General features: G+C 45.2%; 1 protein-coding gene across 2 annotated transcripts in view; it reads left to right on the forward strand.

Annotated features, from left to right (window-relative positions):
- The window catches only part of PLCG2 (phospholipase C gamma 2), a 177,361-nt gene that overhangs the window by 64,003 nt on the left and 99,645 nt on the right, over positions 1–13,713 (forward strand). The window contains exons 1-2 of one of the 2 annotated variants that reach the window (XM_054534193.2): positions 8,414–8,595; positions 10,926–11,069. In XM_054534193.2, the coding sequence (XP_054390168.1) occupies positions 10,934–11,069 (136 nt within the window). In that variant the 5' untranslated portion in view covers positions 8,414–8,595; positions 10,926–10,933. Of the gene's footprint in view, positions 1–8,413; positions 8,596–10,925; positions 11,070–13,713 lie in introns of those variants that run through there. The other variant, XM_024233949.3, reaches the window with a different exon arrangement.

Here is a 13,713-nt window from a genome sequence, read left to right on the forward strand (position 1 = left end):
ACAAATACCCAATTTTTGGGTGCTTCGATGAACTCATTACTAAGCATGATTGCAAAAAGTACGTAGGATACTATACAGTAATGGTTCTGAATTATGATATTCTTCTATCCTCCAACTACCTTGTACTGTAATGGAAAAAACAATGAAATGATCTGTTAAAAATACTAAACATTCATTTAAATTGGACCCTGGTTGGTAGTTTGCTTGTCAGAAGCAAATGCTAGGATGAAAGAAAAACTCAATAGAATGGGCAGGATGCCAGGTTTGATGTGCCATTTGTTGTGCATCTAACTGCTTCTCTTCCTTTGCAGACAGACATGCCTTTCCTTTCCTTTTCTGTTTCCGTTTCTGTTTCCTTTTCCTTTTTCCTTTTCTCTTTTCCTTTTTGTTTTACTTTTCTTTTGTTTTCTTTTCTTTTTTTTTTTTTTTTTTGAGAAGGCGTCTTGCTCTGTGGCCCAGGCTGGAGTGCAGTGGTGTGACCTCGGTTCACTGCAAGCTCTGCCTCCCAGGTTCACGCCATTCTCTTGCCTCAGCCTCCCGAGTAGCTGGGACTACAGGTGCCCGCCACCACACCCAGCTAATTTTTTTTTTTTTTGTATTTTTAGTAGAGACGGGATTTCACATGTTAGCCAGGATGGTCTCGATCTCCTAACCTCGTGATCTGCCCGCCTCAGCCTCCCAAAGTGCTGAGATTACAGGCGTAAGCCACTGTGCCTGGGCACCTTTTCGTTTTTCTTTTCCTTTCTTTTCTTTCTTCTTTTGGATGGAGTTTCACTCTTGTTGTCCAGGCTGGAGTGCAGTGGTGTGATCTTGGCTCACTGCAACCTCTGCACCCCCACAGCGGGTTCAAGTGATCCTGCTGCCTCAGACTCCCTAGTAGCTGGGATTACAGGCACATGCCCCCATGCCCAGCTAATTTTTGTATTTTTAGTAGAGACAGGGTTTTGCTATGGTGGCCAGGCTTGTCTCAAACTCCTGACTTCAAGTGATCTGCTCGCCTAGGCCTCCCAAATTGCTGGGATTACAGGCATGAGCCAGTGTGCCTGGCCCACAGCTTCACTGTTTTCATTGGCACCTAAGTGCTCGTGAACCTCATACAGCAGGTCTATGATCTGGATTGTGCATTTTGCATAAAAAAAAGAGTTAATAAGTTATAGTAGACATTCAGATGGTGAGAATTTGCATAGTGACAGACACCTGTATATAATATGTACATGTACACATGGGCATGTATGTGTGTACACACACGGATGCATACATCTAGTCTCCTATTTACATAGGTCATTGAGGAGTTTTTGTCATGTCGGTACATAAGGATCTGCCTCCTTAATGTTCACAGCAAATAAATTGAGACACCATGTTCTTTTTTCTTTTTTTTTTTCTGAGACAGGGTCTTGCTCTCTTGCCAGGCTGGTGTGCAGAGTTGTGATTACAGCTCATTGCAGCCTCAAACTCCTGAGCTCAAGCAATTCTCCTGCCTCAACTTCTTGAGTAGCTGAGACTACCAGTGTGCACCAGCGCACTTGGCTAACTGCGTTTATTTTTTGTATTATTTTTTTAGAGATGGGGTATTGCTTTGTTGCCCAGGTTGGTCTTGAACTCTCTGCTTTCAAATGATCCTCCTTCTTCAACCTCCCAAAGTGCTGGGATTATAGGCATGAGCCATTGTTCCCTGTCCCGTGTTATTTCTTATACCTTACATGTGTCCAGCTTGATTCAGTTGCTAACAAGTACAGAGAAGTTTCTACATCTTTGTTTTTTTTTCCCTTACATTTTTGTTTTGCCAGGTACTATTTTAATTGACAAACACACATGTACAGTCACACACTCATTTAATCCCCACAAGAGCACTTTGTGGTAAGTATCACTATCACTCCTGTTGTTAACATGAAGAAGCAGAGGCACAGAGAATTGAAGTTACTGTCCAAAGCTATTTGCTATAAGTTGGGGAGCTGGGACTCCAGGTTCCAGAGTCTGTCCACCTCATCAGTAGCGACACTGCTCCTCATGACTTGGATAGCTCCTGGGAACATGAATTTGCAGCCCTTGCACTAGAATCTTGTTCCCAGCCTCGGGTCAGAAAGGTGGCTTGAATGCACTGGGTTGAGTGCAGGGGGCCTGACCACTCTCCGTGCAGCTCTGCACCCCTGTGGGTAGTGGGATCATCATTCACCAGGACACCCCTGCCTGATGTAAGATCAAGGGGTGGAGATGTCAACAAAAATGCCCACCGACCCTCTCAGACTTTGCTGAATACCAGATAGAAAACCATGGAGAGAGCTGCATATTCTTATGTGGCTTCTTAGAATCACTTGCTTCGCTATGAGTCAAAGTTCAAATGCTGCCTCTTCCACTTGTGGCTGGTGACCCTGGCCAAGGTACTTCACTTCTCCACATCTCAGTTTCCTCATTTGTAAAATAGGGGCAGTCATGGTACCTGCCTCATAGTGTTCTTGTGAGGAACGATGAGTTAATATAGAGGATGCTGTTGTGCCCCACTCAGCTCCCATTACCAGGCTTGTGCTCCATTTCCCAGATGCTAGGAGTGGTGGGTGTTGTGGCTCACAGGTGCCCCTTCTTCGGGGCACTGCTCTCACTAGAAGAAAGCTGCATCACCTAGGAGGTTGTAGTGGCTGTAAGCCAAGCCAATGACTGACTGGCAGGGAGGACAAGAAGGACTGGCCTCCCTTCCTTCAGGAGGACCTACTTCTCCGGTGTGATTCATGCTCCAGACATCCCCCCGCCACTGCCTATACAATCAGGGTGAAGCCCATCCCTAAGTGGAACCACAGCCTTGTTTAGCTTTATTCTCCTCCCCATCCCACTCCTGCACTCCCCCAGTAAACACTTGAGCAAGAATCCCTGACTCAGGCTCAACTTCCAGGGAACCAACCTATGATAACATGCGAAACATTAGCACTCTGCCTAACACAGAGTAGGTGCTCTGTAAGAGTTTTGCTATATAGCATTTATTTTTATCCTCAAGGATGAGGCTACTGTATCTGTAAGACCCTTGAGGGCCAGGATCAAGTACATCCAGCAGAACATCTGGCTTATGGCTAATGCTTAAAAAGATCATGAGTAGATAGTCCATGTTCATGGATAGGAAGACTCAATATTTTCAGATGTCAGTTCTTCCTGGCTTCATCTATAGATTCAACACAATCCCAACCAAAATCTAATAGAGATACAAGAAAAGTTTTTTTTTTTTTTTTCCATTCACATTCAATACAGCACAAAACACTTCACTTTAGAGAAAGGAAAAACCAAGGTGTGTTTTTTTTCTCTTTCTCTTCCCTCTTTCCTCTGTACTCAACACTTTTGACACCAGATGTGTATGGTTTTCACCCCACACATCAAGCAAACAGTTCTCCATTGGACACCAGTTTGGTGTCCCCTAGTTCAATTCAATTCTGATACTATCTACCTGGAGCTAGAAACAGATGCCACGGGTTGAGAGCTCAGTCCCTCAAGACTCTCTCCCACTTCAGATGCCCGTCACAAGCCCAAGTCGTGGCCTATGCTTTTGACTGACTGGCTATAAATTGGGGTTCCAATAACCCACTCCTTGGGTTTGATTAATTTGCTAGAGTGGCTGACAGAACTAAGGGAAACATGTATGCCAGTTTATTAAAATGATATTACAAAAGATAAAGATGATCAGCCTGATAGAAGAGATGCATAGGGCAAGGTATATGGGAAGGGGCATAGGGTTCCCATGTTCTCTCTGGGCATGCCACCCGCCAGAAAATTCCATGTGTTTAGCAACCAAGAAGCTCTCTAAGCCCTGTCATCTTGGGTTTTTATGAGAGCCTCATTACAAAGGCATGGTTGATTAAATCATTCGCCATTGGTGACCAACTCAACCTATATCACCTCTCTCCTTCCTGGAGGTTGGGGGTAGGGCTGAAAGTTCCAACCCTCTAATCACATGGTTGGTTCCCCTGGCAGCCAACCTTCATCCTGAGGTATCTAAGAGCCCCCAGCCACACAGAAAGATACTTATCACTGGAGATTCCAAGGGTGTTAGGAGTTGTGTGCCAGAAAATGGGGTTGGAGACCAAATATATACAGTCAGTCCTCTGTATTTGTGGATTCTGCATCTGTGGACTTAAGCTATGGTCGATTGAAAATATTTGAAAACATTGCATCTTACTGAACATGGACAAACTTTTTTGTTGTCATTATTCCCTAAGCAATACAATATAATTATTTACATAACATTTACCTTGTATTAGGTATTAAAAGTAATCTAGGGATTTAAGGTATATGGAGGGTTGTACATAGGCTATATGCAAATACTCTGCCATTTTTTATCAGAGGCTTGAGCATCTATTTGGATTTTGGTATCTGTGGAAGATCCTGAAACCAATCCCCAACAGTCATTGAGGGATGACTGTATATCTTATTAAAAGTCACAACATTACAAAATCCCAGCAAGTTATTCTGTGGGTAGTGACAAAATGATTCCAAAGTTTATATGGAAAGGTGGAAGACATGGAGTAGCAAACACAGTATTGTAGAACGAAATCAGAGGACTGCAAGACTTACTCTAACGTTCCAGTAATCAGTACAGGTGATGTTGGCAGAAGAATAGACAGATTAGTAGAACAGGATCGAGAGCCCAGAAATAGACCCACACAAATATTTGCCCCTTTGACAAAGGGGCAAAGGCCACTCAATGGAGAAAGGATAATCATTTCAGAAGTATGATGAATAACCCAATACTTGTCTTGGGAAGAAGCAAGAGATGGGTGTTCAGGATGATAAAGTCATGGTTGATGAAGGCAGATGCCTGCAGCTCTTTCCTGGGGCAGGGCTGGCTTCAAAGGGTGTTTGTTTGGGCTGAAGTGGAAGGGGGTGTGCGGATGTGCAGGGCTGCTTGTATCGTTAGAATGGCTGTTAGCATTTCATTCTTTCTTTCTTACCATGTTCTGTCTCTGCCTTTGTACATGCATGTTTGCATTTCTCTCCCTCCTTTTCTGGGTAGCCTGTCCTTTTCTGTACCTGGCCTCTCTATCCCTCTCTGTCTCCCTTGGTCTCCCTCGTCTCCTCCTCTGTCCTTCTTCCTCTCTGTCCCCTGCTCCGCCCAATCACCAGTAGTTTGATCCCTCTTGATGTCTCCATCTCTCTCTGTCCCTTTTCTCTTTCCAAGAACTACTTATTGGGCCCTGCTGTGTGCCAGCCATTCTGATGGGGTGGAGCGTAGTGGTGAGGAAGGGTGCACAATCCTTGCATGTATGGAGCTTACAGTCTAGGAAAGGAGGGCTGTGGATCCACAGATTCCATCTAATAAATATTTGCCTCTGTTGAGTGCTGTGGAAGAGAGGTGCTTGGTATAGATCATAGCAGGCATTGGGAGGTTTTCTGACTTTGATCCGATTGAGCTGAGACTGGAAGGGAGAGCTTGGTGCTAACCAGACTAAGAACATTTTCAGTGGTGCCAACAGCACCACCAATATCCTATAGTAGGAATGAGTGTGACCTATGAGAGATGCTCACAGGGGTCTGTGTGGGTGGTGCAAGGGCTGGGAGGCAGATGCTTAGGCCACACAGGGTTGCAGGGGTCATCACAGGGCTGTGGTTCTTAGTCCTAACAGCAATGTGACGCCATGGGAAGGCTTGATCCCAAGGAGTATCATGAGCCTGTTTGTATTTCATAAGATGACTGTGGGCATAAAGTACTGCTATAAGGAGACAAGTCAGGAAGGTGCCTCCATAGACAAGAGATAATGGTGGCTTGGATTGTGCTGTTGGCCATGGAAATGGATAGACGTTGACAGATTCCAGAGCAATTTCAGAAGTAGAATTGTTAAAATGTGGCTATTGCTGGAAGACAATGTTACATTGTCTAAAAAAGTTTTTCTTTAGTTATGTATAATTTTGCTGTAAGGACAGATGCTCACCATAGGCCAGTTCAAAGATCCCCTCTTGGCTGGGCGTGGTGGCTCACGCATGTAATCTCTGTACTTTGGAAGGCCGAGGCAGGTGGATCACCTGAGGTCAGGAGTTCGAGACAAGCCTGACCTATATGGTGAAACCCTGTCTCTACTAGAAATACACACACACACACACACACACACACACACACACACACAAATTATCCAGGTCTGGTGGCGGGTGCCTGTAATCCCAGCTACTCGGGAGGCTGAGGCAGGAGAATCACTTGAACCCAGGAGGCGGAGGTTGCAGTGAGCCGAGATTGTGCCACCGCACTCCAGCCTGGGCAACAAGAGTGAAACTCTGTCTCAAAAAAAAAAAAAAAAAAATCCCTCTTGAAGACATTTTACGGGGAAAGAGAATTGTTAGACTAGACAGAAAGAGAAAAGAATGTTTGCTTAAAGTCACTAGACTTTCACTGGCAGTCAACTGGGTGGGTGAATAACTAACTTTGGAAAACAAACCTTAATACCTTTCAAGTTTTTAGATAATTGCTAAAGCAGTTACATCAGCCAAGTTGATTTCCTCTAAAAATGAATTCCAGTGCCCAGTGTCTTTAAAAAGTCAAAGGCACAAGAGAAAACAAAAGTAAACAAGGAGACTCCTTAGGATTGAAGATGTAATGACATAACCAGATAAGATGTATGCATTTTATTTGTCTTCAAGTCTACTGTAAAAACATTTGGAGAAAACTGGGGAAATTTAAATACAGACGAGATGTTAGGTTATGTTAAGTAATTATCATCAGTTTTGTTAGATGTAAGGTTTTATGGTTCTATAAGAAAATGTGCTCATTTTTTTGAGATAAATTAAGTATTTTGGGGTGCAACATCATGAAGTCTATAAAAGTACTCAAGCTTCCCCCAAATAAATGAAACCAAAAAAAATAAATTTCAGTGCACAGGAAGGATCTTTTTGTTTGTTTGTTTTTGAGGAGTGAAGTTAAAGAGAAGAGATAAGGAAGACTCAGATTTCTGGTTTGGGTGAAGAGTGGCGACATGTCCATCTTTTACTGACTGTGCGTTCTTGGGCTCTCAGTGTGATAGAAATTGACAAGAGGTCAAAAGAGTTTTCCCAGACAAGGCTTTATTGGAGCTTATGCCCAGGCATAAGAGAAGCAGCACAAGAGAAAGAGAATTCTCTTCCTGGCTCCCCAAAGACAGTCAGGAGAGGAATTTTAAAGGGGCTGAAGTAGGCAGGGAGTGATATTTAAGCATGTAGAGGCGGGGAACTTCTGGCACCTGCACAGTATAACAGGATAGACAGCTTCTTCCTGTGTTGCATATCTCATTAGCGTGTTAAATCCCCACCCGTGGGCATGATGTTTAGTATTATAATGCAGCTAAGGTGGAGGACTGGTCATTCTTCAGATCTCCTGCACATGCGGGCAATAGGGTTAACTCCCTTGAGTAAGATTTAAGATGGGAGCCACTTATTTTTGTTTCCTCGAGGTCTGCAATCAGTGGGAATGGCCCTTTGAACAAGATGTATAGCGCAAGGTCTGGATGGGGTCCCCACTGGTTATGGGTCCCCCCAGCCAGCTTGTAGTAGAAGTCCTCAGTGGGTTGTGACGGGGAATGAGTCCTATCTCTACTCTCTCTCACCTTCATCCCTAATACTCTACCCCACAAGGTTTAGAGCTACCACCCCCCTAATAATAGGGCCACCCATAATTGAGAAGTGATTTTAGTTACTTTTTATTTTGAAATAATTTTAGACTCATGTGGACATGGCAAAAATAGTACAGTTTCTGTGAACCATTCATTTAGCTGCTCCAGTGATAACATCTTTCATAACCATAGTTATCAAAACCTGGACATGGTCGCTGGTGCAGTGCTATTAATGAAACTGCAGATCTTAATTGGTTTTCACCATTTTTTACATACACTCAGTTTTCTTGTTATTTTGCATTTGTTTTGATTTGTAGTTCTACGAAATCTTGTCACATGTATAGGTGGGTATGTCTACCACCATACATGCACAGGATGTAGATGACATGCTGTTTTTTTAGTCTTTTCACATGGCTAACAACATTGTTGTTGTTGTTGTTGTTGAGACGAAGTCTCACTCTGTCACCCAGGCTGGAGTGAGTGCAGTGGCGTGGTCTCGGCTCCCTGCAACCTCCGCCTCCCGAGTTCAAGCGATTCTTCTGCCTCATCCTCCCAAGTAGCTGGTACAACTGGCATGTGCCACCAAGCCCAGCTAATTTTTGTATTCTTAGTAGAGATGGGGTTTTACCTTGTTGGCCAGGCTGGTCTCGAATTCCTGACCTCAAGTGATCTGCCCGCCTTGGCCTCCCAAAGTGCTGGGATTACAGGCATGGGCCACAAGTGCCCGGCTTGTTTTCACATGGTTTTTGCCCACTGAGCTGTTTCTAATTGAGCTAGACCCACGGTAAGAACTCAGAAAGCTTTGAGTGCATCCCATCCCCTCTCCTCTAACTTAATTCTCTGCTCTTCTCCTCTAGCTCCCATTGTTGCCTGTGAATGGCCACGAACCTTTCCTGTGTTTCATTATGACTCTAAGATGCCTTTGCTCACCTCTGTGGACTTCGTTCTGTCCTCTTCCTTAATTCCAGGCCAGAGCCACCTCTTCTTGCTGCAAAGCTGAGATCTCCTTTCTCACTCTCATCTCCAGGAGTGCTGGAGTTCAAAGGTACACCAGGGTTAGATAACACTTTCTTCCGTGGTAGACAAGGTTGTCCCTGCCACTCCCAGGCTCATGTTTTACCAGCCTGGGAGCAGCCGTGGAGGGGAGGTTTTACCAGTAGTCCTGGCCAAATAAGTCCCAGGAGGATGCTGATGGTGCAGCTGGGCCATGTGTCTGTCCCCGAACCAGTCACTGAGCCAGGGCACTTGGGTCATTCCCTGGCCCCTGCTGTCCCCTTTAGCTTATGGTTGAAGGTGGTGGGGGTGAATCAGCTCTATCTAAAGCACATGGAATGGGTGCATCCCATGAAAAGATTTTTGTTGTTGTTGTTTTTCAGAAGAAAGGGAAAGAAGGGACTGGTTGAGCTTGTTGAGCTTGTGCCTGTGTGCCAGTTCAGAATTCACTGGTCATCTTGTAGGGGGAAGGGGGAGTCACCTTTGAGTCAGCCAGGTTGCCATCCTGGCCCAGTAGGTTTTGACCAGAGTACGTGGAGTCACATGGCAGCAGAAGTTGCAGAAAGGAAGGATTTCTTATTTGTTTCTGTTATCTATTGCTATACAACAAACTATCCCAGTGTTTAGTGGCTTAAGACAACAATCATTTTATTTATTGCACATATTTCTACAATCTGGGCATGGGTGGGGACTGGGAGAGCTTGTCTGTGTTCCACATGTTGTCAGCTGGGGCAGCTCACTGGGGCCAGAGGATCCACTTCTAAGATGGTCCAGTGCTCTGTGGCTGTTGGCTGGGGGCTCAGCTGGGCTGTTGGCTGAGGGCATTGATTCTTCATCCATGGCCTCTCCATAGGGCTAACTTGGGCTTCTTACAGCATGGTGGTCTCCAGGTAGTCTGACTTCTTACACAGAGGCTGGCTTCCCCCAGAGCACAAAATGGAAGGTACCAGGCCTTCTTAAGGATTAGGCCCCAGGCCGGGCCCGCTGGCTCACGCCTGTAATCCTAGCACTTTGGGAGGCTGAGGCGGGCAGATCACTTGAGGTCGGGAGTTCAAGACCAGCCTGGCCAATATGATGAAACCCCATCTCTACTAAAAATACAAAAATTAGCCGGGCATGGAGGCGCAAGAGTGTAAGCCCAGCTACTCCGGAGGCTGAGGCAGGAGAATTGCTTTAACCCAGGAGGCAGAGGTTGCAGTGAGCTGAGATCATGCCACTGCACTCCAGACTGGGTGACAGAGTGAGATCCTGTCTCAAAAAAAAAAAAAAAAAAAAAAAAAAAAAAGGATTAGACCCTGAACTGGCACAGCATCATTTATGCCAGCATGCCAGTGCTCCCAACCTTTTTGGTATCAGTGACCAGTTTCGTAAAAGACAATTTTTCCACAGATGGTGGGGGCAGTGGGGGGATTGCTTCAGGATAAAACTATTCTACTTCAGATCATCAGGCATTAGATTCCAATAAGGACCACACAACCTGCATCCCTGGCATGTGCAGTTCACCATAGGGTTTGTGCTCCTATGAGAATCTGATGCTGCTGCTGATCTGATAGGTGGTAGAGCTCAGATAGTAGTGCTCACTTGCCAGTACCGGTCCATGGCCCGGGGGTTGGGGATCCCTGATTTATACTACATTTTATTGGTTAAAACAGGTCACAGAGACAACCTGATTGAAGGGCAGCTGGCTATATAAGGCATAAATACTGGAGGCTGTGGCCCGTTAGTAACAGTCCATTACTCTGGACTGTTACCAGAGTAATAGTTTACCACTCTCTTCCCATAGGCCCTGTGATATCCAGAACCCCTGTGACCATCCCCAACGCTGGAGTTGGCCTCTTATTATTATTTTGAATTTGAAGCAGTTATTCAGTGCCTTCATTTTCTTTTCCCCCTTCAACTGAGCCACAGAGCATTTGTAGCTTTTGGGACTCAAGGGAAAAGGTCGTCAAGGTCAAGGTCAACCAGATGGTTGGCACTTTTAGGCTGCCTAGAGTGATCTCTAGTGAGCATCAATTTGGTCTCTTTTTTTTTTTTTTGGTAGAACAGTCTGTGCTTATTTCCTCAAATCTGAGTTGCATTACAAAAATTAATTGTCCTATTGTCCTAGTTTAAAATGTGTCTGTCTGAGAAACAGGGTGAGTGGAAACCCCAAACTCTTCATACTCCAGGGGTTTGTGGGGTGGCAGCAAATGCCCGGGTAGGCTTTTGGCCCTTTGTCCATTTCCAGAAGGAGGGGGCACTGAGTCCACATGCGGAGATAGCTTTGTGGGATCCTGTTGGGGAAGGAAGGAGCCAGGCTGTGCCTGGGCTGCAGTTGTGTGGCTGCATCCTCAGGTGGAGTGAACTCCAGCTTCTAATTGGCTCATGTTAATTTCATTTTAGTGGATATCATGGAAATAAAAGAAATCCGCCCAGGGAAGAACTCCAAAGATTTCGAGCGAGCAAAAGCAGTTCGCCAGAAAGAAGACTGCTGCTTCACCATCCTATATGGCACTCAGTTTGTCCTCAGCACGCTCAGCTTGGCAGGTGGGTGCATGTTTCTGTGCCTTTCTCCTTCTCTGTGCCTAGTCTCTTCCTGAAGAAGTTCACTAATAGCAGAATGCTCACCCCTGCCTGCTCACTGATGTGTATTTGGGATCATGGTTTTGAATCCCAGCCCTGCCCCTTTCTAGCTGTGTGTGTTCAGGTGAGTGACTTAACCTCTCTGAGCTGCAGTTTGCTCAGCTGTGAAATGGGGAGAATCATAATGCCTATCTCATGGCGGTATTGTGAGGAGTATGTTAAGTGTCTCTCTAGCTCATGCTGAGAGCTGAATAAGTGATGATTAGATAGTTTTAACCCTGAAGGCCAGGCTCTGTTGGATGAAAAATGTAGGCTGGGCTCATCCCTGTAATCCCAGCACTTTGGGAGGCTGAGGTGGGCAGATCACTTGAGGTCAGGAGTTTGAGACCAGCATGGCCAACATGGTGAAACCCCATCTCTACTAAAAATACAAAAACTAGCTGGGTGTGGTGGTGCGTACCTGTAGTCCCAGCTATTTGAAAGGGTGAGGCACAAGAATTGCTTGAACCAGTGAGCCAAGATTGCGTCACTGCACTGCAGTCTGGGTGACAGAGCAAGACTCTGTCTCAAAAAAAAAAAAAAAAAAAAAAAAAAAGAAAAATGTAACCTGTTTTCCTCCAGCAGATGTGGCTCAGCAAATCTGATTGATCTGCAGGAACTGTCCTGAGATCTTCTATTGCACACACACATGCACTTTCCTCACTTTACTCAGGGGCAGAAGCTTGTAGCTATTTTCAAGTTCAGTCCTAGAATTCATTGACTTAGAAGTATATATATATTAATTAAGAAAATAAATATGATTATAATAGACCAGAGTGGGTGAGGCAGCTCTCAAAGTTGAGCAATACAGGGACATTTATTTTAGGGTCAAATAACTTATTAATTTCTCTTTCATTCTTTTACTACACGTCTTTTGAGCCTATACTCTGTGTTAGGTTGTGTACATGCCAGTGAGCTAGGAAGATGAATGGGACCTGGTGCTGCCTTTAAGAAGCTCTCAGTCTGCTTGGGGAGACAGATGTGTGCACTGGGATAAGACCTAGTGCAAGCATGATACAGTGTGCTGTGAATGTTTAATTCCAGGGAAGCTTGGCAGAGAAGGTGACTTTTACAGTGGGTTTTGAGGCTTCAGTAGGAGTTTGGAGGAAAGAGAGGGAGGGTCCTCCAGGGAAAGGCTGTGGTGTGTGCCAGGGCTTGGAGGAGGGAAATAGCATGTCGGATGTAGGAAATGAGGAGCGAATGTCTGATTGATGATATGGAGGGGGAGTTGGTAGAGATGGGGTAGGAGGGCAAGGCCCGTGGCAGTGAAGCTTCACACCTCTGTCTCCTTAGCCCCACCTGCAGGCTGAGCCCTGACCCCCGTTCTTAACTTGGTAAGGAGACCAGAAGAACCCGGGTCTTGGAAGCCAGGATGTGAACTTTGATATATATCCCACTCTGGGTCCCTCTTCCGGAACCCTAAATTCAAGGTCAGCACAATGATGGTCAAGATTTTGATTCACATTCCATCTTTTCACTTATTGGCTCTGAGACAAACTCAGCCCTTCAGAGCCTCAGTTTCCTCTGCATCTATGTGGGAAGATGAGAGCAGCAGTCTCTGCCATGGGTTTACAGACTGATAAAGTACCACCTGGTGCTTAAGGAGAGGCTTCATAGTTCCATGAGGTGTTTGCACTGTTAGCTTCATTTTACAGGTGAGATGAGGCACAGAGTAGGATTAAGTAACCTCCTGAATGTCACACAGCCCTGAAGTGGTGCAGTGGGACTTGAGCTATGATCTTCCTTTTGCCAGATGCCAAGCTCTTAACCACTCCTCAATGCTGCTTATTAGCAAGGGTAATACCAACCAGGGGTATTAGCAAGCCATACTCTCTTGGGTATTAGCAAGCTCTGCTTGCTGTCCCTCTGTGCCATCTTGATTAGAAGCAGGGGAGATACTGACAGCTGCTTAGGGTTGTGGTGCAGATTATTCCAGATCCTGCATTTTATTAGTTAGCATAGGGTTAAAAGCTAACACTCTTTAATAAAACAAAAAGCTAAATCCCTAAGCCAGTGGTACTTATTCATGGGAAGCTGAATACTGCCCTCCCACGATGCCCATGTCCTAATCCCGGGAACCTGTGAATATATTATCCTCTATGGAAAAGAAGACTTTGCGGGTGTGGTTAAATTGAGGATCTTGAGGTTAAATTGAGGAAATATCCTGGACTATCTGGGTGTCCAGTGGAATCACAAGAGTTCTTATAAGAGATACACGGGAAGGTCATTCCCAGAGAAAGAGATGTGAGGATGGAAACAAAGGTCAGCAGATGAGAGGCCATGAGTTAAGGAATGTAGGCAGCCTGCAGAAGCTGGGAAAGGCGAGGAAACAGATTCTTCCCCAGCGCTTTCAGAAGGAATCCAGAGATCTCATACAACCAGTCTATTTTAGACTTTTGGCCTCTCTAACGGTCTGAAAATAAATCTGTATTACTTTAAGCCACTAAGTTTGTGGTCATTTGTTATAGCAGCAGAGGAGACTGATCACTCAACCTTTGATATACTTTGGCATCAGGCAGGTGTTTCCACCTGTTGATGTCTCCCTCATCCCTCTCTTCTGGTTTAATTA

Source organism: Pongo abelii, chromosome 18 (genome assembly GCF_028885655.2).
Source record: "Pongo abelii isolate AG06213 chromosome 18, NHGRI_mPonAbe1-v2.0_pri, whole genome shotgun sequence".
Lineage (NCBI taxonomy): Eukaryota > Metazoa > Chordata > Mammalia > Primates > Hominidae > Pongo > Pongo abelii.